This window comes from Callospermophilus lateralis, chromosome 3, assembly GCF_048772815.1.
Source record: "Callospermophilus lateralis isolate mCalLat2 chromosome 3, mCalLat2.hap1, whole genome shotgun sequence".
Taxonomy (NCBI): domain Eukaryota; kingdom Metazoa; phylum Chordata; class Mammalia; order Rodentia; family Sciuridae; genus Callospermophilus; species Callospermophilus lateralis.
The window spans coordinates 7,058,476-7,079,426 of record NC_135307.1 but is presented as its reverse complement, the minus strand read 5'-3'; the positions used below and the strand labels follow the sequence as shown (position 1 = coordinate 7,079,426).

Below are 20,951 nucleotides of genomic sequence, written 5' to 3'. Positions count from 1 at the left end.
TGTTGCAGGCCCTTGGGCCAGTGCCACAGCTGCCCTCTGGAGATTGGCTGACACTGGCTTTAATTGGGTCTTTGGACTGAAAGTCCACAGGGTTATGGCTAAAGGAGACTTTCTCACTCCCAGAACAAGGGTGGCCCCCTTTTGGCCTGCTCCTGTCAGGAGGGCAGTTGTTCTGGTTGTCCAGGGGGCGCTGCCCTTACATACCGTGTCCTTGCCTCGGCCTCACTCCACACCTCAGGCCCTGCCTCCTCCAGGAAGCTCTCCCTGCCTCACCACCAGCAGGCTTTGGTGTTTTGGGTGTCTCTTGCTCTGCTCCCTTGGGGGTTTGGCGGTCTTGTTTTTCTTCCCTTCTACCTGCCAGCCTGTGAGCTGCCTGAAAACTGTTTAGATTCAGGGCCTGGTGCACAGGTGCTCAGGGGTGTGGAATGGATGCAGCCCCGCCAGACTCCTGCAGCATGAAGACAGATCAGGACGACAGCCACACTAAGAACTTACAAGGGGGTAGGAGACCACGAACGAGACAGGACTTGAGGGTCTCAGCTATGGCACCTCCATCCTCTGAAGGCCTGCTGGCACTTACACTGTGCCCAGAGACTCGGATGCTTCAAGAGGTCTCTGTGTAGTGGACATTTTTACTAAGGATAGACATCCTTCCTTCATCTTCCATCAGCAGCCTTTGGGAACTGGTGTTTTCCCCCAGCTCCATTAGGGTTTCCTCTTCACTGTTTTCTAGTGCCCAAATTCAGGGCCCAGGGCTTTGTTTGGTGGTCATGCTAGACAAGTGGCCGGGGACAGGGAGGAGGATCCAGCTGGCCCAGCCCAGGCCCCATGGCTGTCTCTAAGAAGTGGCTTTGCAGGAAGGAGCCAGAACTCACTTTCTCACAATTCCAGTGAAGAGGACCAGCTCCCTCCTTTTTTTTTTTTTGGTACCAGGGATTGAACCCAGGGTGCTCAAACATGGAGCTGCATCCCCAGCCCTTTTTGTACTTTGAGACCGGGTCTTGCTAAGTTGCTTAGGGCCTTGCTAAATTGCTGAGGCTGGCTGTGAACTCATGATCTTCCCAATCCAGCCTCCCGAGCTGTTGGGATTGCAGATGTGCACTGCTGCGCCCGGCTGGCTCCCTCTTTTGTGAGAAAATGAAGGATCTGGGAGCAAGGGCTGGTGCCATGCAATAGGGCAAGAGCTGGTTTTCCAAACTGGGGCTGCCTAACAAAGTCCAACCTGAACTTGAAATTTCACATGGGGTGGGGGTGAAGGCTGCACCCCAGGGCTCCCACAGTGCAAGCCCACTGCAGTACCTACCACTGTGGGCCTAGAGGAAGGATACCCCCCCACCCCCGCCCGGGGCTCCCACAGTGTAGCCCCAGGTCAGCTTCATCTGAGGTTGTAGGCAAGGGCCAGAGGCAGGCCTACTTCCAGCTCTGAAGAGCTTGCCTGGATGGAGAGCTGTTCCACAGTAGCCCCCATTGGTTCTTGTAAGCAAGTCCAGCACCCACGTCTGGGTGACAAGTGGCCATCATCTGTCTGCTAGGCTTGGCAATGACCTCAGGCTGGACCCCAGCACTCAGCCTGGGTATCCGCTACCAGACATGCCCGCTTTTCTTGGAGAGCTTCAAGAAACCACTGTTTTTCAGCATGTGGGTGTGGCAGACCTGTAGCTCTCTTCTGCTGTGACTGGGTGTGTCCTCTTGCGAGTCACCTGGTCAACAGACACAGGGCCCTGCTCCTAGGGCTTCATCATAAGGTGAAGTGACCCACCCAGTCACAGAGGAACTAGGGGCCACTCTCCCTGGGCCCTGTCCATAGATGCTATCTCCAGGTAGGCAAGGACAGCTGCGGCTCCACTGCCCTGTGGACTCCAAACATTGTCCCTCACCTGCACACTTGCTCCTGCAACAGGTGTAGCACAGCTACGAGGAATGGCATTAGCTGTTCCGGCCATGTGGTCAGTGCACCCTGCATTCTGTGTAGGTGGCTCACATTCATGGCCACAGCCAACCAGGACAGTGGTCAGGTCAGGGAGGGAGCTCCACCCAGGGAGAATGGAGGACAGAAGGGGGAGGCTGTGGAGAGCTTGTGCTGTCCTAAGGCCCCCAGCCTCCCAGGGTGGGAACCTGTTTCCTCAGCACTGAGTCAGGACATTTTCTGTCACCAAGTCACCGTGTGGCCCTGGATGTTGTGCATCCCTTTGTCTGAAGCCTCAGTTTTTCCACTTACAAAATAAGTTTAGGCCAGTGGAGTGAGCCCAGGGCTCCAGGAAGCCATGTCTCCGCTGTCACTGTGTGGCCCTCTGTGCATGCCATGAGGACATCTGCTGGGATTCTCCACGGGTCACTGGGAATATGAAATGCAGTAGGCCAGCAGCAACAGGAGGCTGTTCAGGGCAGACAGAAGGGCCATTTCCAACAGGAGCAATAGTCATGTGACCTGGCTCTCAGGAGCCTGCCTCTCAGCACCTGCCTTTTCTTCCCAGATGTGACCCATAGAACCAAGGCCAGCCCTGCAGGCCAGTGGATAGCTCCAGTCTCAGCAGCAGGGCCCCACCCTGGGCCTGCAGCAGGCCGCTGTACCCTCATCAGTCTTCCTGGACAGAACAGAACACAGGGACACAAACAGGAGCAAAGGAGGTTTATTTCACCCATAGGTGGCACAAGGGCAGAGCACTCAAGAGTGGACCCTGCTCCTTTAGAGAGGACAGATCCTTCAACCAGGGGCTTCCCTGAGACATGGGTTCTGCTTGGTCAGACTGCACATGGTAGGAGACTGAACGTGGCCCACCTAAAGGTCAAACACCCAGGGCCTGGAGGGCCACGGTGGCGATTCTTTCTAGCTACATCCACAGGCCGAGACCTGGCCAGGGCACTGCTCTGTGCTGACTTCCACTTCAGTCAAGTGTCAAAACAAAAGGATCTGCAAAGGCAACAGACTGTCCTTAGCATCTCACAGTCAGGATGAAGCGCCACTGGATTCTGCAGGATGGAGTGCGGGTTATTTGGTGGAAAATTACTATGTTGAGGGCAATGAGCGTGATTCCTGGAGTGGACGACGTGCATGGACTGGAGTTTAGTAAGCCAGCTGGGGTTGCACCCACCACCTCGGCATGCTGTCCACAGCCAATGCCAAGCTTTAGAGCAAGTGATTTCTTTCTTTTCTGTGGTACTGGGGATGGAACCCAGGGCCTCGTGTGTGCTAAGCAAAGTGGTCTGCCACTGAGCTCCACCTCCAACCCTTTTTATTTTTATAATAATGACATTTTGGTTCCATATATGCATACAGAAAGCACAGCTTCTTAAAATCAAGAGATCTGGGGAGTATATGTGGATCCTAGGCTGCTCTTAGATGGACTTCCTCCATGGGCCTGGACTGGCTGGTCAGGCCTTCCAGCCAGAAGTTCCACAGACTGAGGTTCACGTGGGAGAGACTCACAGCTGGGTGTCTATCTGACCACGCAGTTAGCAGCACCCAATCACTCGCATTTTGCCCACAAGAAACAGAAAGGACAAGCTCCACAGGGAGAGACAGCACCTAAAACACACAGGGCTTAGGACACCAGGCCCAGGAATTACCACGTGACAGAAGCCTACAGGTGGCGGTGATTGGATCAGAGTGGGATTACTGATTACACGTCTCTATATGCACACAGAAAACGAGTGTTACTGAAAGTGGAAGGACAGCTGCCGAGGAGTCATGAACTCTTTCACCATCTCATCGGTGACCTCCTTGCGCCGGGCCTGGTGCTCTGCGATCAGGGGCTGCAGGACGTCTATGAGAGTCTTCTTAAGCTCCCCGGTGAGCATGGCCCCGCTGGAGTAATCCTGGTGGCAGGCAGAGCCCAGCACAGGAAGAGAGAGGGAGGGAAGGAGGGAGAGGGAGAGGGGAAAAAAAAAAAGAAAATGAAGGAAGGAAGGAAGGAAGGGAGGTCCGTTGGTCACTTGCAGCCCTCCACCCAGAATGCCCACTGCTAGTACCAGCACGTTTTCTCAGACCCCGTGTTTCCATAGCTTCTTTCCGAAGTCACTAAAACTTTTTAATTAGTCCACACCTGCACAACAATACATCTGAACAATTCTTATTTAACGTTTCCTGTGTCAAAACAGACTGTTTTTAGCTTTTTGCTTTTGTTATTACCCCTTCTGAGGTCGAGATGTGGAAGGCTTTTTCTTACTCCAGGTCACTTCCTTGGTGAAGACTGAGAACTGGAAAACCTGAGGTGCAGACTGCACATTTTTGGGCTCACTCTCTCCACAGCCCACCTGTCTGCCGAGGCCATGTGGGGACTGGCTCACAGACCCTAAAGCACAGTCACAGCACCATGGCCCTGTTTTAACTTATACTTGTCTCACAGCTGGTAAGATGAAACCTTTCTGTATTGGTTACTAAATTCAATTTGTATTTTTCTTTTTTGAACTAAACTTGAGTCCTGCTCAGTTCTCTCTCTCTCCTGTTGAGTGTTGCTCCTGAGCCAGGGCAACTGGGAAAGCTCCACCCACCCAGAATACCCGGCTGCTGACCATCCAGGCTCCTGTCTCACCTTCCTGATCTGCTCCAGCCTGTCATCATCCTCCAGGAAGAAGGTCAGGTACATGAAGGACACATCCACGTCACAGTTGCCCCCAAACTGCCGGTGCTCCTCCACAGTGTCTCTCCCTCCAGAAAATGCATGCTTGTTGACCTGTGACAGAGGCTGGTTAGACCTGGCTCACACGGTGGAAGACAGGCCCGAATGCCCTCAGATTTGGCACCATAGGAAGGCCGAAAGTTTATGGATGGTGGGAGGACAAAAAAATGGCAGTGGGAGTCAGGATGGAGAAGGGGTGAGGGGGAAGGTAGGATACTATCCAACCACTCCCAGAGCCCCAGGAGCGTAGTGGTCAGAGAACATAAGCACTGACCAGGCTGAAATGTGGAGAAATGGCCTTGAGAGTTTGTGGATGCCAGGCTTCAGGGATAGAATGAGCCAAGTCACCTACACAGCAAGGGGTGACCAGAAAGGGCGGCCACTCTCAGGCCCAGGTAGAGCCCTCATGGGTGACAGAGAGCAGCACCATTGCCAAGGTGGACACAACAAGAGAGTGCGCAAGGACCCGACCTAAGGAAAGCAAGGCTCACAGAGGTAAGCACGAGGAAGGGGCCTGAAGGCAGGTCCCCACTTAAAACAGGCAGTTTTAGGTGCTGAAGAAAAACTCAGAAATTAACAAAAAGTATTTTAAAAATCACTGATAATCCTGGAGAAATTAGGGCCGGGGCGTGGGGGAGTGGGGTGGTGGGAAGCCCAGAGGGTAGACAGAATTCTTTCCACTTTCCTTCAGTGAACATTTGAGAAGCTAATTACTTATAAATGCCATTTTTTTTTTTTTTAAATGGGGAAAAGGGTAGGCAGAGTCAATGAAACCAAGTTGATACTTTTAGGGTTTCCTTAGAAATAGGTGGTGCTTGTTAGGGGTAGAGATCATCAGCCACCTGTCTCCGCCTCTGAGGGATGCTGCTGAGCAGCTGTGGCTGGCTGACGGTGGCATGTGTAGGGGTCTGCTTGCACATCTGCCTGGGGTCAGTCACCTCAAGATACTCTTGAGGTGACTGGGGTGGAGCCCCCATAAAGTCCCAAGGACTGAGCAAGTCTGAGAGTTGGAAAGTTCAGCCCCACTTTTCATGGGCTGAAGAGGAGGAGGAGGCTAGAGACTGCATTCAATTAAAACTTTTGGATGAGATTTGCCGACATGTGGAAGCTCCTGGGAGCATTGTGCCCAATGGGGAGGGACATGGAAGCTCTGTCCACTTCCATACTCTGCCCCACCATCTCTTCACCTGGCTGTATATCTGGGTCCTTTGCAATAAACTATCTGATACAGTTTCCTGAGTTCTGTGAGCTGATCTAGCAGATTAATCCAACCCAAGCAGGGGGCTGTGGTAACCTGATTCACAGTCGATTATTCAAAAATATGGGTGCCTGGACTTGCAACTGGCCCTGAGAGCAGGGGCAGCTGTGGGCTGATGTGCAGCACGTTGGGAGCAGCAGAGCTGCATGGCATGGAACAACGCTGGCTTCCATCTGCTGAAGAAAGGCTTGGTGAGGGTGCTACCCCCATGCCTGCTCTCAGTGTTGGAGAGGAAGGGAACACCTGTGTGCCTTGTCACCTGAGAGGCTGTATCACCGGGCTTGACAGGGTGGACCTGGGTTCCAATCCTGGCCCCACTGCTTCTCAGCTGCAGAAACCTCTCTGAGCCTTGATTCCCTCACCTGTAAAAGGGACACTAGGTGGCTACCACCAGCACAGCTCTGAAGAGGCTGGAATCGGTGCCCTCTCTTCTCTGAGTTGAACATGGAGATTTAGAGAGGGAGGGCCTGACCCTGACCTTCCCTGCAGGCTGCTTGTGACCCTGGTGACCCTCAGCAAGCCTGACCCTGTGCTCACTGACCCAGTCTCTGGGGTTTCTACTGGTTCTAAGCAAATGAAAAACTTCCCCAATCATAAATATTTTTAAAAATTTTTTTTTGGTTCTTTTTTTTTTATATATATTTTATTTTAGTTGTCAGTGGATGTAACACCTTTGCTTTATTTATGTGGTGCTGAGGATCGAATCCAGGCCCCACATGCGAGGCCAGCACTCTGCTGCTGAGCCCCAGCCCAGCCCAGTCATAAAAAACCTCTTGAAAACAAACCGATGGCTTCTCTGCTCGCATCTCCCTTGCTCTCTGCACTCCGTGTTCTGGAAGTTTGAGCCAAAAGTGAAAGGGAAAGAAAAAGCCTGTGTACGCCAGCTTCCAAGTGAGGACGGCTGGTGGAGGCCACTTCCTGAAGAACTTGGATGTGAAGTCCCTCATCGTCACCAGAACCTGACTGGGACTTCCCAGAGAGCCAGGGCCTGGCAGTGACTCAGATGGCTGCATCACATGCCTCAGATACGGTTCCCATTGCCCTGATGTAGTCTACCAGCCCATGGACACAGCCCTGGAAATGTTAGTGTGCAGTCGTGAGGGGTCACACCCACACTGTAGTTCACTACCAAGTCAGAGAACTGGGGCCTTAGCTGGGCACAGTGGTGCACATCTGTAGTCCCAGCTACTCAGGAGGCTGAGGCAGGAGGAGCACAAGTTTGAGGCTAGCCTCTGTAACTTAGTGAAGCCCTGTCTAAAATAAAAAATTAAAAAGGGCTGGGGAGGGCTGTGGCTCAGTGGCAGAATGCTTGCCTGCCATGTGTGAGGCACTGGGTATAATCCTCAGCATCACATAAAAATTAACAAATAAAATAAAGGCATTCTGTCCATCTACAACTGCAAAAAAAAAAAAAAAAAAAAAAAGGTGGGGATGCTGGGGATAGCTCATTGGCTTCTATTCCTAGTATTGAAAGCAAAACAAAACAAAACAAAAAAAAGGACTCAGACCCTGGAAATAAGGAAGTGGAAACTAATTTCTATTTTTAGCTTTCCCAGTGACTTGACAGATATTTGCTGAGTACCCATGCCATGCCGGGCAGGGCACTTCTGAGTCTGTCTCCACGAGAGGGCTCGAGGACAGCAGCCTGAGACCCTGGTAGGGCTGCTCCTTCAAGGTGGTGGGAGCTGGGCTGCGAGAGACCCTTGGCCTTGTGACTGTCACCTATAGAAGGATGAGCACCCCGAGCTCCCAGGAGAACAACAGAAACCACGAGTAAGGTACCCGGCCCAGGCCTGGGCTCGGCAGTGTGACAGTTCTTATTATGAACTGATAACATCCTCATTAATTATGACTTTGCTTCCAAAGCAGAGCACTGGTAAGAAAGGCAGGGAAAACAGAAAAAAGAAAGAAAAACCCCTTAGATTAAAGGGAAAAAAAAAAAAAAAAAGGACATGGACAAAATACCTCCGTTTTATTTGTTTTCATGTGTGCTGAGCACGGAACCAGGGCCTCGCTCATGCTGCGCAAGCACCCTACACCGTACCCCAGCCTCAGCCCTTAGATTTTAATCTAAATGAAGGGAACAAACATAAGGCAACCACCCTTCTTGGAAGGGGCAGCTGTCCCTTGCGTGCAGGAGACAGGGAGAGGTGGTTCAGTATCGCGGTGGCGCGGCTGCCGGGGGGCGAGTGTGTATTCCCTTTCCAACCTGCTGCTGGTCCCAGACGGCCTGCACCCCACTGCTCACCTTGGTCTTGATCTGCTTAGCCGTGTCTGTGAGAAAGATGGAGGAGTTGGGATCGCTGGCACTCATCTTGGTCTGCGCGCCCTGCAGGGCAGGGAAGAAGGTGGAGTGCAGCAGGGCTGGTTTGGGATAGCCGATCCGCGGGGCCACATCCCTCGTCATCCTGAAGTAGGGGTCCTGTGAGGAGACAGGGAGCCAAGCCCAGAGCGCCTTCATGGAGTCTGTCATTGCTTCACTAATTGCCAGAGGCGGGCTTTCCCCTCCTCCAACACCAAATGGAGCTCCTCAAAGATGGAGGGCCCCTGACACGCAGAACCTGGGTGTGCCTTCTGACCTGGTCAATGGCACACGGGATGAGGCACTGGATGTCCGTCTTGTCCCGGAAGATCTGCGGGAATGAGTTGCTGAAGGAGGGAGCGGCCTGGATGGCGGGAAAGCTGATCTTCCCTGAAAGGGAGGGGAAACACTTTCACACAGAGACCCACTGCTCTTCTGGCCACTTAACCCAGCTGAAGGGACAGACAAGAGTAGGTTTTGTCCCCAGTACAAAAGTAATAATAATTATACTAACATCTGAAAAATACAGAAAAATAGAGAGAGAAAAAAACTCTGTTCCCAGTGTGTCCTCCATGCTTCCTGTTTCCCTCTGTGCATAGGTGTTGGTCTTACAGACCCAGTCCTTGACCTTCTTACTCGGTGACATCTGCACATGCCCTCGTTGCTCTTTGTCTTCAATTATTGTAAATTAGGACGACTATCTTGGTATATAAAAGTTTCCAGTATTTGTTTTATTCCAGGGATTGAACCCAGGGGCACTTAACCACTGAGCCACATCCCCAGACCTTTTTTATTTATTATTTTGAGACAGAGTCTCACTAAGTTGCTAGGGCCTTGCTAAGTTGCTAAGGCTGGCTTTGAACTTGTGACCCTCCTGCCTCAGCCTCCTGAGCTGCTGGGATTTCAGGCTGCACCACTGCACCCAGCAGTCTTATCTTTTTCTTTCTTTCTTTTTTTTCTCTCTCTTTCTTCTAACCCTTAAAGTGGATGACTAAGGAGAGGAATAGTCTTACAGCCCAAGGCACAGCTTCATGTAGCCTAGAAGTGGCTGACTGCTATGCCAACTCTTTATGTTTTGGGGAAATCCTTTACCCGAGTGTCTTATTTAAAGAGATAAACTGCAAATGCTGGCACCTTGGAGACAGCCTAAGTCCCTGGAGCAGATAATTAAAGAGCAGACACTTCGGCCCAGGCTTTGGTTCCACTGTTCCGTGACTTATTATCATTATTTTTAAAATATTTTCTTTTTAATTGGAGTTGGACACCATACCTTTATTTTACTTATTTATTTTTATGTGGTGCTGAGGATTGACCCCAGGGCCTAGCACATGCTAGGTGAGTGCTCTACCACTGAGCCACAACTCCAGCGCCCCTCCCCCATGACTTATTTTTATCTGGAGACAGGGCCAAAGTTGCTGAGGCTGGCCTACAACTTGAAATCCTCCCCAGTCTCTGGAGTCATTGGGATTACAGGGGATGCTGCCAAACCTGGCTTGCTTGGGATTCTTTTAAAAGCACCCATTCTCCTCCTCTAAGCCTTGCTCATATCACTGGGGGAAAGGCAGTCCACGGATGGCGTGGCCCTTACCAATGCAGTCACTGTCAGTGAAGCCGAAAATGCCCTTCACTTGGTTGAAGGTGACGTGCTTCTGAATCTTCACTACATTCTTGTAGAAGCCTGAGCTCATCCTGCAGAGACAGATAGAATCAGACCTGAGCTGGGAGAGCTCCACCAGGGGCGAAGTGGACATTGATGAGGTATGGTGTGGGCCAGGCCCAGGCCCCAGACCCCATGGGGGATGGTATGTAGCCAACATGTGAATACTGGAAGGTGTGGAAAAGCCACCTGCAAGGGTACCTGCAGAAGCCAGAAGAGATACACCTTTACCTGTGGAGCTGACCAGAAGAGGGAGAGCAGCATGGAGTCATGCAAACAAAGAAGCACAGCAGATTAGAGGCACAGGGGCTGGCAGGGGCTACCTTGGGCTGTCCAAAGCCTGCCAGGCAGCAGTTCAAGGTGTGGTGGTGCTCAGTGGTGGGAGGCCTAGGAGCTTTCCTGCCAAGACTGACTGCTCCCCGCAGCGGACAGAGCATAAGGACAGGACTGATGGGCCCAGTAAGGAGGAGGGTTGGTCTCAGTGCTGATGGGCCTCTGGGCGTCTGCTCACTGTTTCCCAACCCCAAAGGGCAGGGCTGACTCCCTCCCCAGCAACAGGGTGGGACCACAGGAGCTGTTTAACGCAATTCTCTCTTCTGGACGGTACAGGGTGTGGCTATGAGGCCTAGACCTGAGGCAGCCAATCTACCACCAAAGGGAATTAGGCTAAAATCAAGCAAACACAGGGGGCAGAGCGGCTTCCTACATGGGGCCTTGTGACTGCCTTCAGTAGCTGCCTCTTCTCTGGGCCCTACATGTGTCCAGCATTGCAGTGACAGAAAGGGAACAGTGTGAAGTCTAGAGTTCACTGAATGCACGGCAGGAGATGTGCTATAGGCCAGACTCAGTATCCCCTCCAAAACTTATGCTGCAGTTTAACTGTCCTTGTGATGGAGTATGAGTTGGGACCTTTAAGAAGTGACAAGCTGGGGGCCGTCCCTTACTAGTGGGTTAAGACTATTATGTGTGATGGATCCCTCTCCTTGTTCTGTCTCAAGAGCTTGTGTGCCCTCTGCCTTCAACTATGGGGTGACAAAGAACAAAGGCCCTCCATTACTAGTGCCCAGTCTCTAGACTGTGAGAAATGTCTTTTTCTTATAAACTAACCAGTCTGTGGTATTCTCTCACAGTAGCAGAAAAGGGACAAAGTCAGGTAAGACCTGGATACTTGCTGACATTGCCCAATGCCCTTTTGAGGTAGCAGCATCACCTCTGTTTCTCAGAGACTGACCCCCCAAATCTGTGCTTTTCTCTTCACTTCTCACAGCTTTCAAAAAGTTTAGATGCCTGGCATGAGATGGAGAGCTCCTGGATCCTCTGGGCAGTGGGAAGGTGGCTATCTGAGTGAAGGGCCACTGGCTGCCAGGCTGGGTCAGTGGAGGCAGTGAGGCCTACAGAGGCAGAGGCCCACCACCAGGGTCTGTGAGGTGAAGCAGCCAAAGGCGGGCTTCCTCTATGGCTTCCACTTAGCAGCCAGCTGGTTTTTCAATCCCAGGGCTCCGGGCATGGTGGGATAGGAGCTGGGAAGGACTCACCAGGAGCATCCCAGCTCACAGTACAACAGCAGAGCTGACAACCTCCACCAACTGGAAAGACATGCACTTTTTCTTCCTGCTAAGACAGGAACTAACCTGAAAGAGTGGCATCCTGGGGAGCAGCAGCAGAGCTCACACCTGCCAAAATGGGTTATCTGCCATCCGGGGAGAAGGGCCATAGGCTCCCTGCACCTTGGGGTGGAGGACACTGAACCTAATCACCAGGACAATCATGGATTTCCACATGAAGTCATGCTGCACAAGAAGGTACCCTAGTGCCCACGAGGGGAGGTCCACAGCAGCCCAGGCAGGGACAGACACAGCACAGCAGCCAAGGCCTCTCAAGGGCAAGGAGGAACACACCTGCCTGCCCTGTGAGTTGCAGCTGTGACCCAGCCTTGCACACACAGGGTTGAGCGCTAGAAGAGGTTTTAGAAGGCGACACATTTGTTGAGGCTCACCAGGTGCCAGGCACTCTCCTCACCACTTCACGTGCAGAAATGTGCGCAGTCCTCATACACCCCGTAGTGGGCACTGCTATCCCCAGCTCTCCTCATCTCCACCCCTTCCTTGTCCTCCCAACACCTGGCTGTCACTGCAGGTGACAGGGGTAGCTGTTTTTGTCTCCTGATCCCTCTTTCTACACACCCTGGCCTGACACAGAGGAGATGCTCAGTAAATGATCTGCAGAATAAAGGAGAGGAGCCAAGAAAGGCAGAGACCATGCCTTAGGTGCATGAGTCACACAGTGGTGTCAGCTGGGACTTGAACCATGGGCAACCTCTGCTGTGTTGCCTCTTGATATCCTCATGTACTCCAACTTCACAGGAAACTGGACCCTGGAGATTTAGGGACTTGCCCAGGGAGCCAGACCAAGTAGGGACAGAGCTGGGTCTGAAATACAAGTTTTCATACTCTGCCTCCTCCGACCTCTGCAGGCAGGGCCACAGGACTCCCCGCCCCACAGAGGCTTCACTATGCTCCTTACACCCAACAGGAGGCCAAGTCTGACTTCGTGCGTGGTTTCGCCAGGAAGCAGCTCTGTTAGGCAAAGACGCCGCTTTTGAGTAAAATCCACAAAACAAAAGTAAAACACTCAAGTGTTTGGAAGAAATTCTTAAATGGGGTGATGTATTGTTTGATTTTCATTTCACTCATGTAAAATTTAATTCATGCTTATAGAGAAAAAGGAAGTTCAGCCAGGAGCTGAGACCCTAGTTACCAAAGATGGCTCAGAAAACGGCTGCTACAAGTGCCACATTCAGAATGTGTTAAAGAGGTTGGTGATGTGTGGTCTCTTCACTGCCCTGGTCATGTGCGGGGTGCCACCTGTGAATTATTTGAGCTTATTTGAGTGTCATTTGGCCTTGAGCCAAGGAGATTTAGGGTTGGCATTGGAAACTGTTTGTGGCTCCTCCCACTCAAAGGATGGCGCCACGCACATGACCTCTGAGCTCAGCTATGGAGACCACTGCTGTTGGAAGCTGGACAGCTCACCTCCTACCTTAGTTGGTGAAGAACATTCTATGGAAAACCTTTGATCTTTCAAGAATCCCCTAGTGCAGCTATGCTCACATGGCAGAAGAAAGGAATGAGATTTAAGAAAATACCTAACAGGTGACGTCAGAAAAAGAATTATCCCTATGCCTATGAAGCTTGCACTTGACTTCAAGTACCTACATAAAGGGAGCATTCTGGAAATTGGAACAGCTATGCTCCTGGGTGCTGGCGGTTTCTGCTGCCCCTGGGGTGTTCCCTCATGCCTGCCTTGGCTGGGCAACTTGTAGTGAGACAGCACAGGAGGGACCCCAGCAAGATGACCATCACTTTGTAGAATCAGCTCCCCAAGGAGTGCCATATTTTCAGAACTCATGATTTTTTTTATGGTGCAGGGTATGGAATTCAGGGGTCCCTACACATGCTAGGTAAGCACTCTCTGCCATGGAGTTACACCCCAGCCCTCAGGAAATGTTTGTTGAAATAAACAGCATTCTTCTTGTGAGGGCTGATCAAAGTCATATTTTTCTAATGCATCTCTTGGCAATTATTTGGGACAAAGTCCAAGACCTCAGAAGTTCAAATCCAAGGATTTTCAGAATGACATATGTTGACCCATTAAAGGCTGATTTAAATTACTAGATTGTGAGGGAAACTGTGTAACCAGTGGGTTTTTCCTCTATGAGGAAAAAGGGACACTAAAAACAAGGAAGCTATCAGGACTCTAAGGCTGGCCATCCTGGGAGAAAGAATGATGCAGAAGTACCTACCTGTCACAGGCTGAGGTGGCAAGGCAGGGCACCACCAAGCCACACTGGGCTTTTACCTTTTGTAAATATAATTGTGAAGGCAATAGCCATGTCCCTAAAATGCTCACAATTTCTAATCCTTTAGATTACGATTTTTCAAAAGGAGAAAAAAAACCCCAAAAATCAAAACCCAAAACCATTTTCTCAGCCTTAAGCCATTTTGGATGTTTCCGGTTTCGTGTCTAATTCTATGCACAAGAGGCGGCCAGAAGTGTTCTCCTTACCCCATGTATTCAAGGTCAGAGAAGATAAAGGTCTTGTTGATGTCAAAGCCGCAGGCAATGATGTCCTTGGCGTTCTCTATGGTGTAGGAGTAGGCCTGGTCCAGGCTCAGGTCCTTCCATAGGTACTTCTCGTCGTCAGACATCTGGACCACTAAGGGCACGTTGAACACATCCTGCAGCCACCTGGGAACAAGGGAGAATGCAGGTGCCTGTTGTCCTTGAGAAAGAATGTGACTTTGCTTATGAACATGTGGTTTCTGCTTACGAAACCACATGATCTTATGCTGCTAATTTGACTAGTCCTCATGATGAAATCTACTACAATGTACCATGTGGACTCAGAGGGCCTCATAAGCTAGGTTCTGAGCTGCTTTTCCACACTTTATTGATAATTTACAAGGTAAGAGTTGGTGTTCTCATCTTGCAAATGGGGAATGCCCAGGCTGAGCTGTGGCTGCCTAAGGGGGCATGAGCAGGGAGCAGGCAGAGGAGTGCAGCAGGCCCAGGGGAGCTCAGCAGTATAAGGGTGCCAGGGCCTGACTTCCTGGCTGCTGGACAAGCAGAGTCACACATCTGCAGTTCTAGAGACGGCTTGCAGGTCCGTCTGGGTTCATGGGAAAGTGAGAGAAGTCATCTGAGGAGTACTTACTTGGTGAAAATAAACGGGATGAGATGACCTACGTGCATTGCCTCAGAAGAGGGGCCCCTGCCTGTGTACAGATAAAACGGCTTCTTATTTTCATAGGCATCGAGAACTTGATTCATATCTCTAATGGAAGAAAAAGAATGTGATTTTTTAAGGAAAAATATCAAAGCACCTAGTCACATTTTGGAAATGAAAAATAAAGAGACAAAACATCATTGATAATAACTAGGATGTTATTTTGGTGTCTATGATATAAAAACAACAGGGAACATATCTTTTTGGGGGTACTGGGGATTGAATTCAGGGGCATGCAACCACTGAGCCACATCCCCAGCCCTATTTTGTATTTTATTTAGAGACAGGGTCTCACTGTGTTGCTTAACGCTTTGCTCTTGCTGAGGCTGGCTTTGAACTCAAGATCCTCCTGCCTCAACCTCTGGTTTACAACAGGTTTCTCCTGTGAACGACTGTTTGGAGTAACAGGTCTAAAAGGGACACGAATGGGCAGCCCTGGGACTCTTCTAGAATTCCTATGATTATCAAATTGATTATACTCTGTACTCTTTACACCTCCCTTGGAGATACCACACCAATACCATGGGATTCTTGTTAGAATCACCCAGCCCAGGAAAATGACAGGGCTCTACGCAGGCCTGACTTGGGGAGGAGCAGGAGGAATGTCCCCTTGGGGTTCAGAGTGAAGTTCCCATTTAGAGATCTGAGTAGGGAGGCCTGAGCCAGCATGGGACTCAAGTGTCTTCACCCGTGAGTCATTGTGGAGCTGTCCCTTCTCCCCTGGAGATGGAGGCACACAGACAACACAGAGCACCCCTCTTGCTGGCTGTAAATCAGCACCCCTGGCAGGGCTATTCCAGTCATGGCTGCCTGGGCCCATCTCAGAGATTCTGAACCAGTGGGGATGTGAGATTTTGTATTTTTAAAATATAAAAAATGGTTTCAATGTTCAGCCATGTTCAAAAGATGTTAAAACCCGCCAACACTCATGTGTGAATGTTCTGGGTTTGTGTGTAGTGTCCCAAAATAAAAGAGGAATACATGTCTCTCCCAGAGGTCAGGGTATATAGCCTGGATAACAGGTTTCTAAAAGGGGCTTCTGCTGTTCCCCAGGCCAAGGGTCAACAGAGCTGGCCTGAGGAGAAAATGAGTACTCCAGGTGTTAGTTTTTTGAAATAAGAAAAGAGTCATTCTTGGGTTCTCACAACTTGCCAAATTAAACTTCTAAGGACATATAGAAGGGAGGAAGCATAGCTGTCACCTACGCTTCCTGTGGGTCGCTTCAGCAGGGGCTGGTTCAGTGGTGAGGACACCCAGACAGCGCCTAGCACTGCAGCTCTGCAGTGCCACTGCGTCTCTTTAACCCCGACTTCACGGATGGTAGATTAGGTAGAGGCACTCTCACATCTGAGAGCGAGCAAGGTCAAGTCACAAGCTCCCTGAGCAAAGAGCTTGCAGGATTAATATGCTGAGGAGAAATAAAAAGTAAGTCACAAGGGCAGGGAGGACTGTGAAATATTAGGATGAAAACCTTTGTCTCATGGTCAATGAATTGGTAAGTCTTTAGCTAACCAAGGTGGGTTGGAAGAGAAGAGTATAATGATCAAAGCAGGAATGCAAAAAGGGACAGGAGAGCCAGGCATGGTGGTGCATGCCTGTAATCTCAGAGGCTCGTGAGGCTGACAGGAGGATCTCAAGTTCAAAGCCAGTCTCAGCAACTTAGTGAGGCATTAAGCAACTCAGTGAGATCCTGTTTCTAAATAAAATATAAAATAGGGCTGAGGATGAGGCTAAGTGGTTGAGTGGCCATGAGTTCAATTCCAAGAAGTTCTTTCTTTCTTTCTTTCTTTTTTTTTTTTTTAGTACTCGCGTCCTAGTGCTTTGTGCCTCGCTAAATTGCCAAGGCTGGCTTTGAACTTGAGATCTTCCTGCCTCTGCCTCGCAAGCTGCTGGGATTACAGGTATGTGCCACTATGCCCGGCCTCCAATTCTTGGTACTTATTTCTGACTTCACAGAAATAAGAGGATTGTGAAGGACTACTACCAACAAGGGCACAACAACAAAGTAGAGGCCTGGAGGGAAGAGACCAATTCCCAGGGATGACTGCTGACCTGGGCCAAGAAGAAATGAAATCCAGTGGATCTTCAACAAGTAAAAGACTCAACCAGTAATGGAGACTCCCCAAAAGCTGGGCCCAGAACCAGGTGGCTTCACTGGTTATTCCCATGAAATGTTCAGTAAAGAATGAACATCAACCCTTTGCTCTCTCCCAAGAAAACTGAAGAGAGACTAGTTTTCAACCCATACCAAACCCAGACCAGGATAACACACAGACACAGACATACCAGATCAAAATATCTGGGAATAAAAGTCCTTAAAAACTCACTATCCAGCAACACCACAATCAAGTGGGAATTGTTCCAGGAATGCAAGTTTGACTCAACATACAAAAATTCGTCAACAAGAAGAACCATTTTAATAGAATAGAGGACAAAGTCCATGTGACCATTTGACAGAAAAGATAAAAAGCATTTGCTAACAGTCAACATCCTTTCAAATGAACACCCCATAGACTAAGAATAAAAGAAAAGTTTGGGGCTAGGGTTGTAGATCAGTGGCAGAGTGCTTGCCTTGTACATGTGAAGCACTGGGTTTGATCCTCAGCACCAGGTAAAAACAAATAAACAAAATAAAGATATTGTCCATGTATAACTAAAAAAAATTAAAAAAAAAAAAAAAGGAAAGTTCGTTAACAAGAGGAAGGGAATTTACAGAATTCACAGCTAATATTATAAGACCCAGTCTCGATAAAAAATAAAAAGGACTGAGGATGTAGCTCAGTGATAAAGTGTTCCTGAGTTTGATCCTCAGTATGGAGAACAATGGTGAGACTGAAGGCCTTTTTCCTGCAACTGGGGATATACTTTCCCTACTGCTATTCAATGCAGTATGGAAGTTCCAGTCAGAACAATTCAATAAGGAAAAAAAAAATATCCAAAACGGAAAGGAAAAGAGTAAAGAACTATGTTTGTTTATTAGTGACATGATCCTATAAATAGAAAATCCTATAGAATGCACACAAAAGAGAAAAATATATTAGAGAATAAACAAATTCAGTGAAGTTTCAAGAAAGATGATCAACATACAAAAATCAGCTGTGTATTTCTATACAATAGCAATAATGATATAAGTAAATGCTATTTATAATAGCATAAAAACCAGATCTATAGGAATAATCTAACCAAAGGAGTATAAGAGTTATACACTGAAAACTACAAAGCATCAGTGAAAGACACTAAAAATGTAAGTAACTAGAAAGACATCCCATGTCCAGGATTGGATACTTAATAGCAATCTCTATCAAAATCCCAGCTGCCTTTTTTTGCAGAAATGAAAAAGCAGATCCAAAAATTTATTTGGGGCCAGGCATAGTGGAACATGTCTGTAATCCCAAAGACTCAGGAGGCTGAGGCAGGAGAATGTCAAGTTTGAGGCCAGCCTTAGCAACTCAGCAATGCCCTGTCTCAAAATGAAAATAAAGGAGGGCTGGAGTATAGTATAGCTCAATGGTAGAGTGAGCCTAGGTTAAATCCCCAGTTAAAAAACACAAACACACACACACACACAAAACACATTTATATAAAAATGATATATGGAAACGCTAGGGACCCAGAATACCAAAACAACCTTGAAAAACAAGAGCAAAGTTGGAACACTCAAATTCTCTCACAGTTACAGTAATCAAGGCTTTTTGGTGCTAGCATAAGACGATGATCAGTGGAGAGCCTAGAATTAAACATTTAAATATATGTTCAGTTGGTTTTCAACATGGATGTCAAGAAAAAAATCAGCAAGGAAAGAATAGTCTTTTCAAAAAACGGTGCTGGGACAGTTAGCTATCCACATGGAAAGGAATGAATTTGGAGCCCTATTACACACATGCACAAAAATCTAATCAAAAAGCGCCAGAGACCTAAACGTAACAGCCAGAACTGTAAAGCTCTACAAAACACAGATGTGAGTCTTTAGGACTGTGGATTAGGCAATGGTTTCTGAAATGCTACCAAAAATATAAGCAACCAAATAAAAAAATAAACTGGGCTTCCTCAAAATTAAAACTTCTGTACTTCAGAGGACACTATCAGAAAAGTGCAAAGGCAGCCTACACAACAGAAGAATATATCACAATTCTTCTGTTGGTAAGAAATTAGTATCCAGAATATATGTAGAGAAAAGAGGAGTAAAAAAAAAGGATCTTGTGAAAGCAGAAGGTATATCAGTAGAGTAAATGAAGGGGGCTCAGGGGAAAGCGAAGGGGAGGTCCTGGGAGCGCAGCTGACAAAATCACGCCCTATGCATGTGTGAACATATTACAACGAATCCCACTTTTATCCATAAATGTAATGTGCCAATTAACAAAAATAAATTATTGTAACTCAACAATAAAAAGCTGAGCACCCTTGTAATCTCAGCCACTTGGGAGGCTGGGGCAGCAGGATCCTAAGTCCAAAGCCAGCCTGGTCAAGTTAGCAAGACCCAGTGATAAAGTGCTCCTGGGTTTGATCCCCAGTATGGAGAATAACAAAAACATTAAAAAGGAAATAACCCAATTGAAAAGTAGGCCTTGCCTGGGGCTGTGGCTCAGTGCTAGAGTGCTTGCCTCACTCAAAAAAGGCACTGGTTTCGATCCTCAGCACCACATAAAAATACATAAATAAAATAAATAAATTATATATATATGTATGTATAAAAGTAAAGTGTTAAAAAAAGTAGGCAAAGGATCTAAATTGTTCTCTCAAGAAGATACAAAAGTGGGGCATGGTGGCGCATGCCTGTAATCCCCTAGCAGCTAAGGAGGCTGAGCAGGAGGATCGTGAGTTCAAAGCCAGCCTCAGCAAAAGCAAGGTGCTAAGCAACTCAGTGAGACCCTGTCTCTAAATAAATACAAAATAGGGCTGGGAATGTGGCTCAGTGGTCGAGTGTCCGAGTTCAATCCACAGTTACCCCCCAATCCCCCTAAAAAAGAAGATATAAAAGAGCCATTTATGTCATAGTACATGCCTATGGTCCCAGCTATTTGGAAGGAAGCTGAGGCAGGAGGGTTGTGAGTTCAAGGCCAACCTGGGCAACATAATGAAACCACGTCTCAAAAAACAAACAGATAAACAAAACAAAACAAAATAAAATAGAATACCAATAAGCACACGAAAAGATGTCATTAGGGAACCATCCCTGAAACCACAGTGAGATACTGCTTTATACCCACTAGGCTCGCTGTAAGACCACAACAAAAGCTTGGGAAATAAGTGCTGGTAAGGCTGTAGAAATCGGAACCTCTGTACATGGGTGGCTGGAGTGGAGGATGATCACTGCTACTGTGGGACAGTTTGTCGGTTCCTCAGAAAGATAAACAGTTATCACCTAAGCCACCAATTCTATTCCCAGGTGCACATCCAGAACTAAAGCATATGTCTACCCAAAAGCTTGTTTACATGCAAAATGTCCAGGGCAGCATAACTGATAACCAAACAATGAAAATAACCCAAATGTCCATCAACTAATGAACAGATAGACAAAATGTGGGGTTCATCCATGTGATGGAACACTTTTTGGCATAAAAGGAATGAAGGCTGGGCAGAGTGGCACACGTCTGTAGTCTGTGCTACTGGGGAAGCTGAGGTGGGAGGATCTCAAGTTTTGGGTCAGCCCAGACTACTTAGCAAGTCCCTGTTTAAAAAAAAAACAAAACGGTGGGGAGGGCTGGGTCTGTAGTTCAGTGGCAGAGTGCTAGCATGCATGAGGCCCTGGGTTCAATTCCCACTACTCGGTGTGTGTGGGGGGGCAGGCGGGGAGAATGAAGTAGAGACCGTCCTTGACGTATAATGTAAAAATGTACCCACACAACTATTCTGTTTTGCACTTTTAGTTCAATATTCAATAAATTAAAGGAGCTACTCCATACTTTATTACAAAGCAGGCTTTGTGTTAGCTGATACAAGGGTTCTGAGCTTGTTTATGTAGGCTCAGAACACTTCCAACGTTATGTTAAATAAAGTACATTTATCAGGACACAACCCATTAGAGGCTGGAATATGCACAAAGACAGGCACAATTTGGAGAATCCCAGAAAACATGCACTGAAGTAAGAGAACAAGGAACAAAGGGTGAATGTCCTAGGACACTGTTCACACAAAGTTCCCAGAATCTGCAAAGGCAGAGGCAGAAAGCAGATTGGCACCTGCTGGCAGCTGAGACAGGGAGGACTGGGGAGTGACTGCTCACAGGAGGAATGTTTTTTCTAGGTGATGAAATGTTCAGCAGTTAGACATTCTTGAAGGCTACACATCTTGTGAACAGGCTGAGACCTATTGATTTGCATGCTTTGAAA

The 20,951-nt window shown here is 48.4% G+C and overlaps 1 protein-coding gene across 5 annotated transcripts in view; it reads right to left on the bottom strand.

Annotated features, from left to right (window-relative positions):
* Nucleotides 1-2,614: 2,614 nt before the first annotated feature.
* The window catches only part of Wars1 (tryptophanyl-tRNA synthetase 1), a 29,035-nt gene continuing 10,698 nt past the window's right edge, over nt 2,615-20,951 (bottom strand). For all 5 annotated transcript variants that reach the window (XM_076849653.1, XM_076849654.1, XM_077109113.1 and 2 more), the window contains exons 6-12: nt 14,551-14,670; nt 13,902-14,084; nt 9,768-9,868; nt 8,457-8,569; nt 8,126-8,299; nt 4,533-4,673; nt 2,615-3,816 (exon numbers count right to left, since the gene is read on the bottom strand). In XM_076849653.1, the coding sequence (XP_076705768.1) occupies nt 3,655-3,816; nt 4,533-4,673; nt 8,126-8,299; nt 8,457-8,569; nt 9,768-9,868; nt 13,902-14,084; nt 14,551-14,670 (994 nt within the window). In that variant the 3' untranslated portion in view covers nt 2,615-3,654. The remainder of the gene's footprint in view (nt 3,817-4,532; nt 4,674-8,125; nt 8,300-8,456; nt 8,570-9,767; nt 9,869-13,901; nt 14,085-14,550; nt 14,671-20,951) is intronic.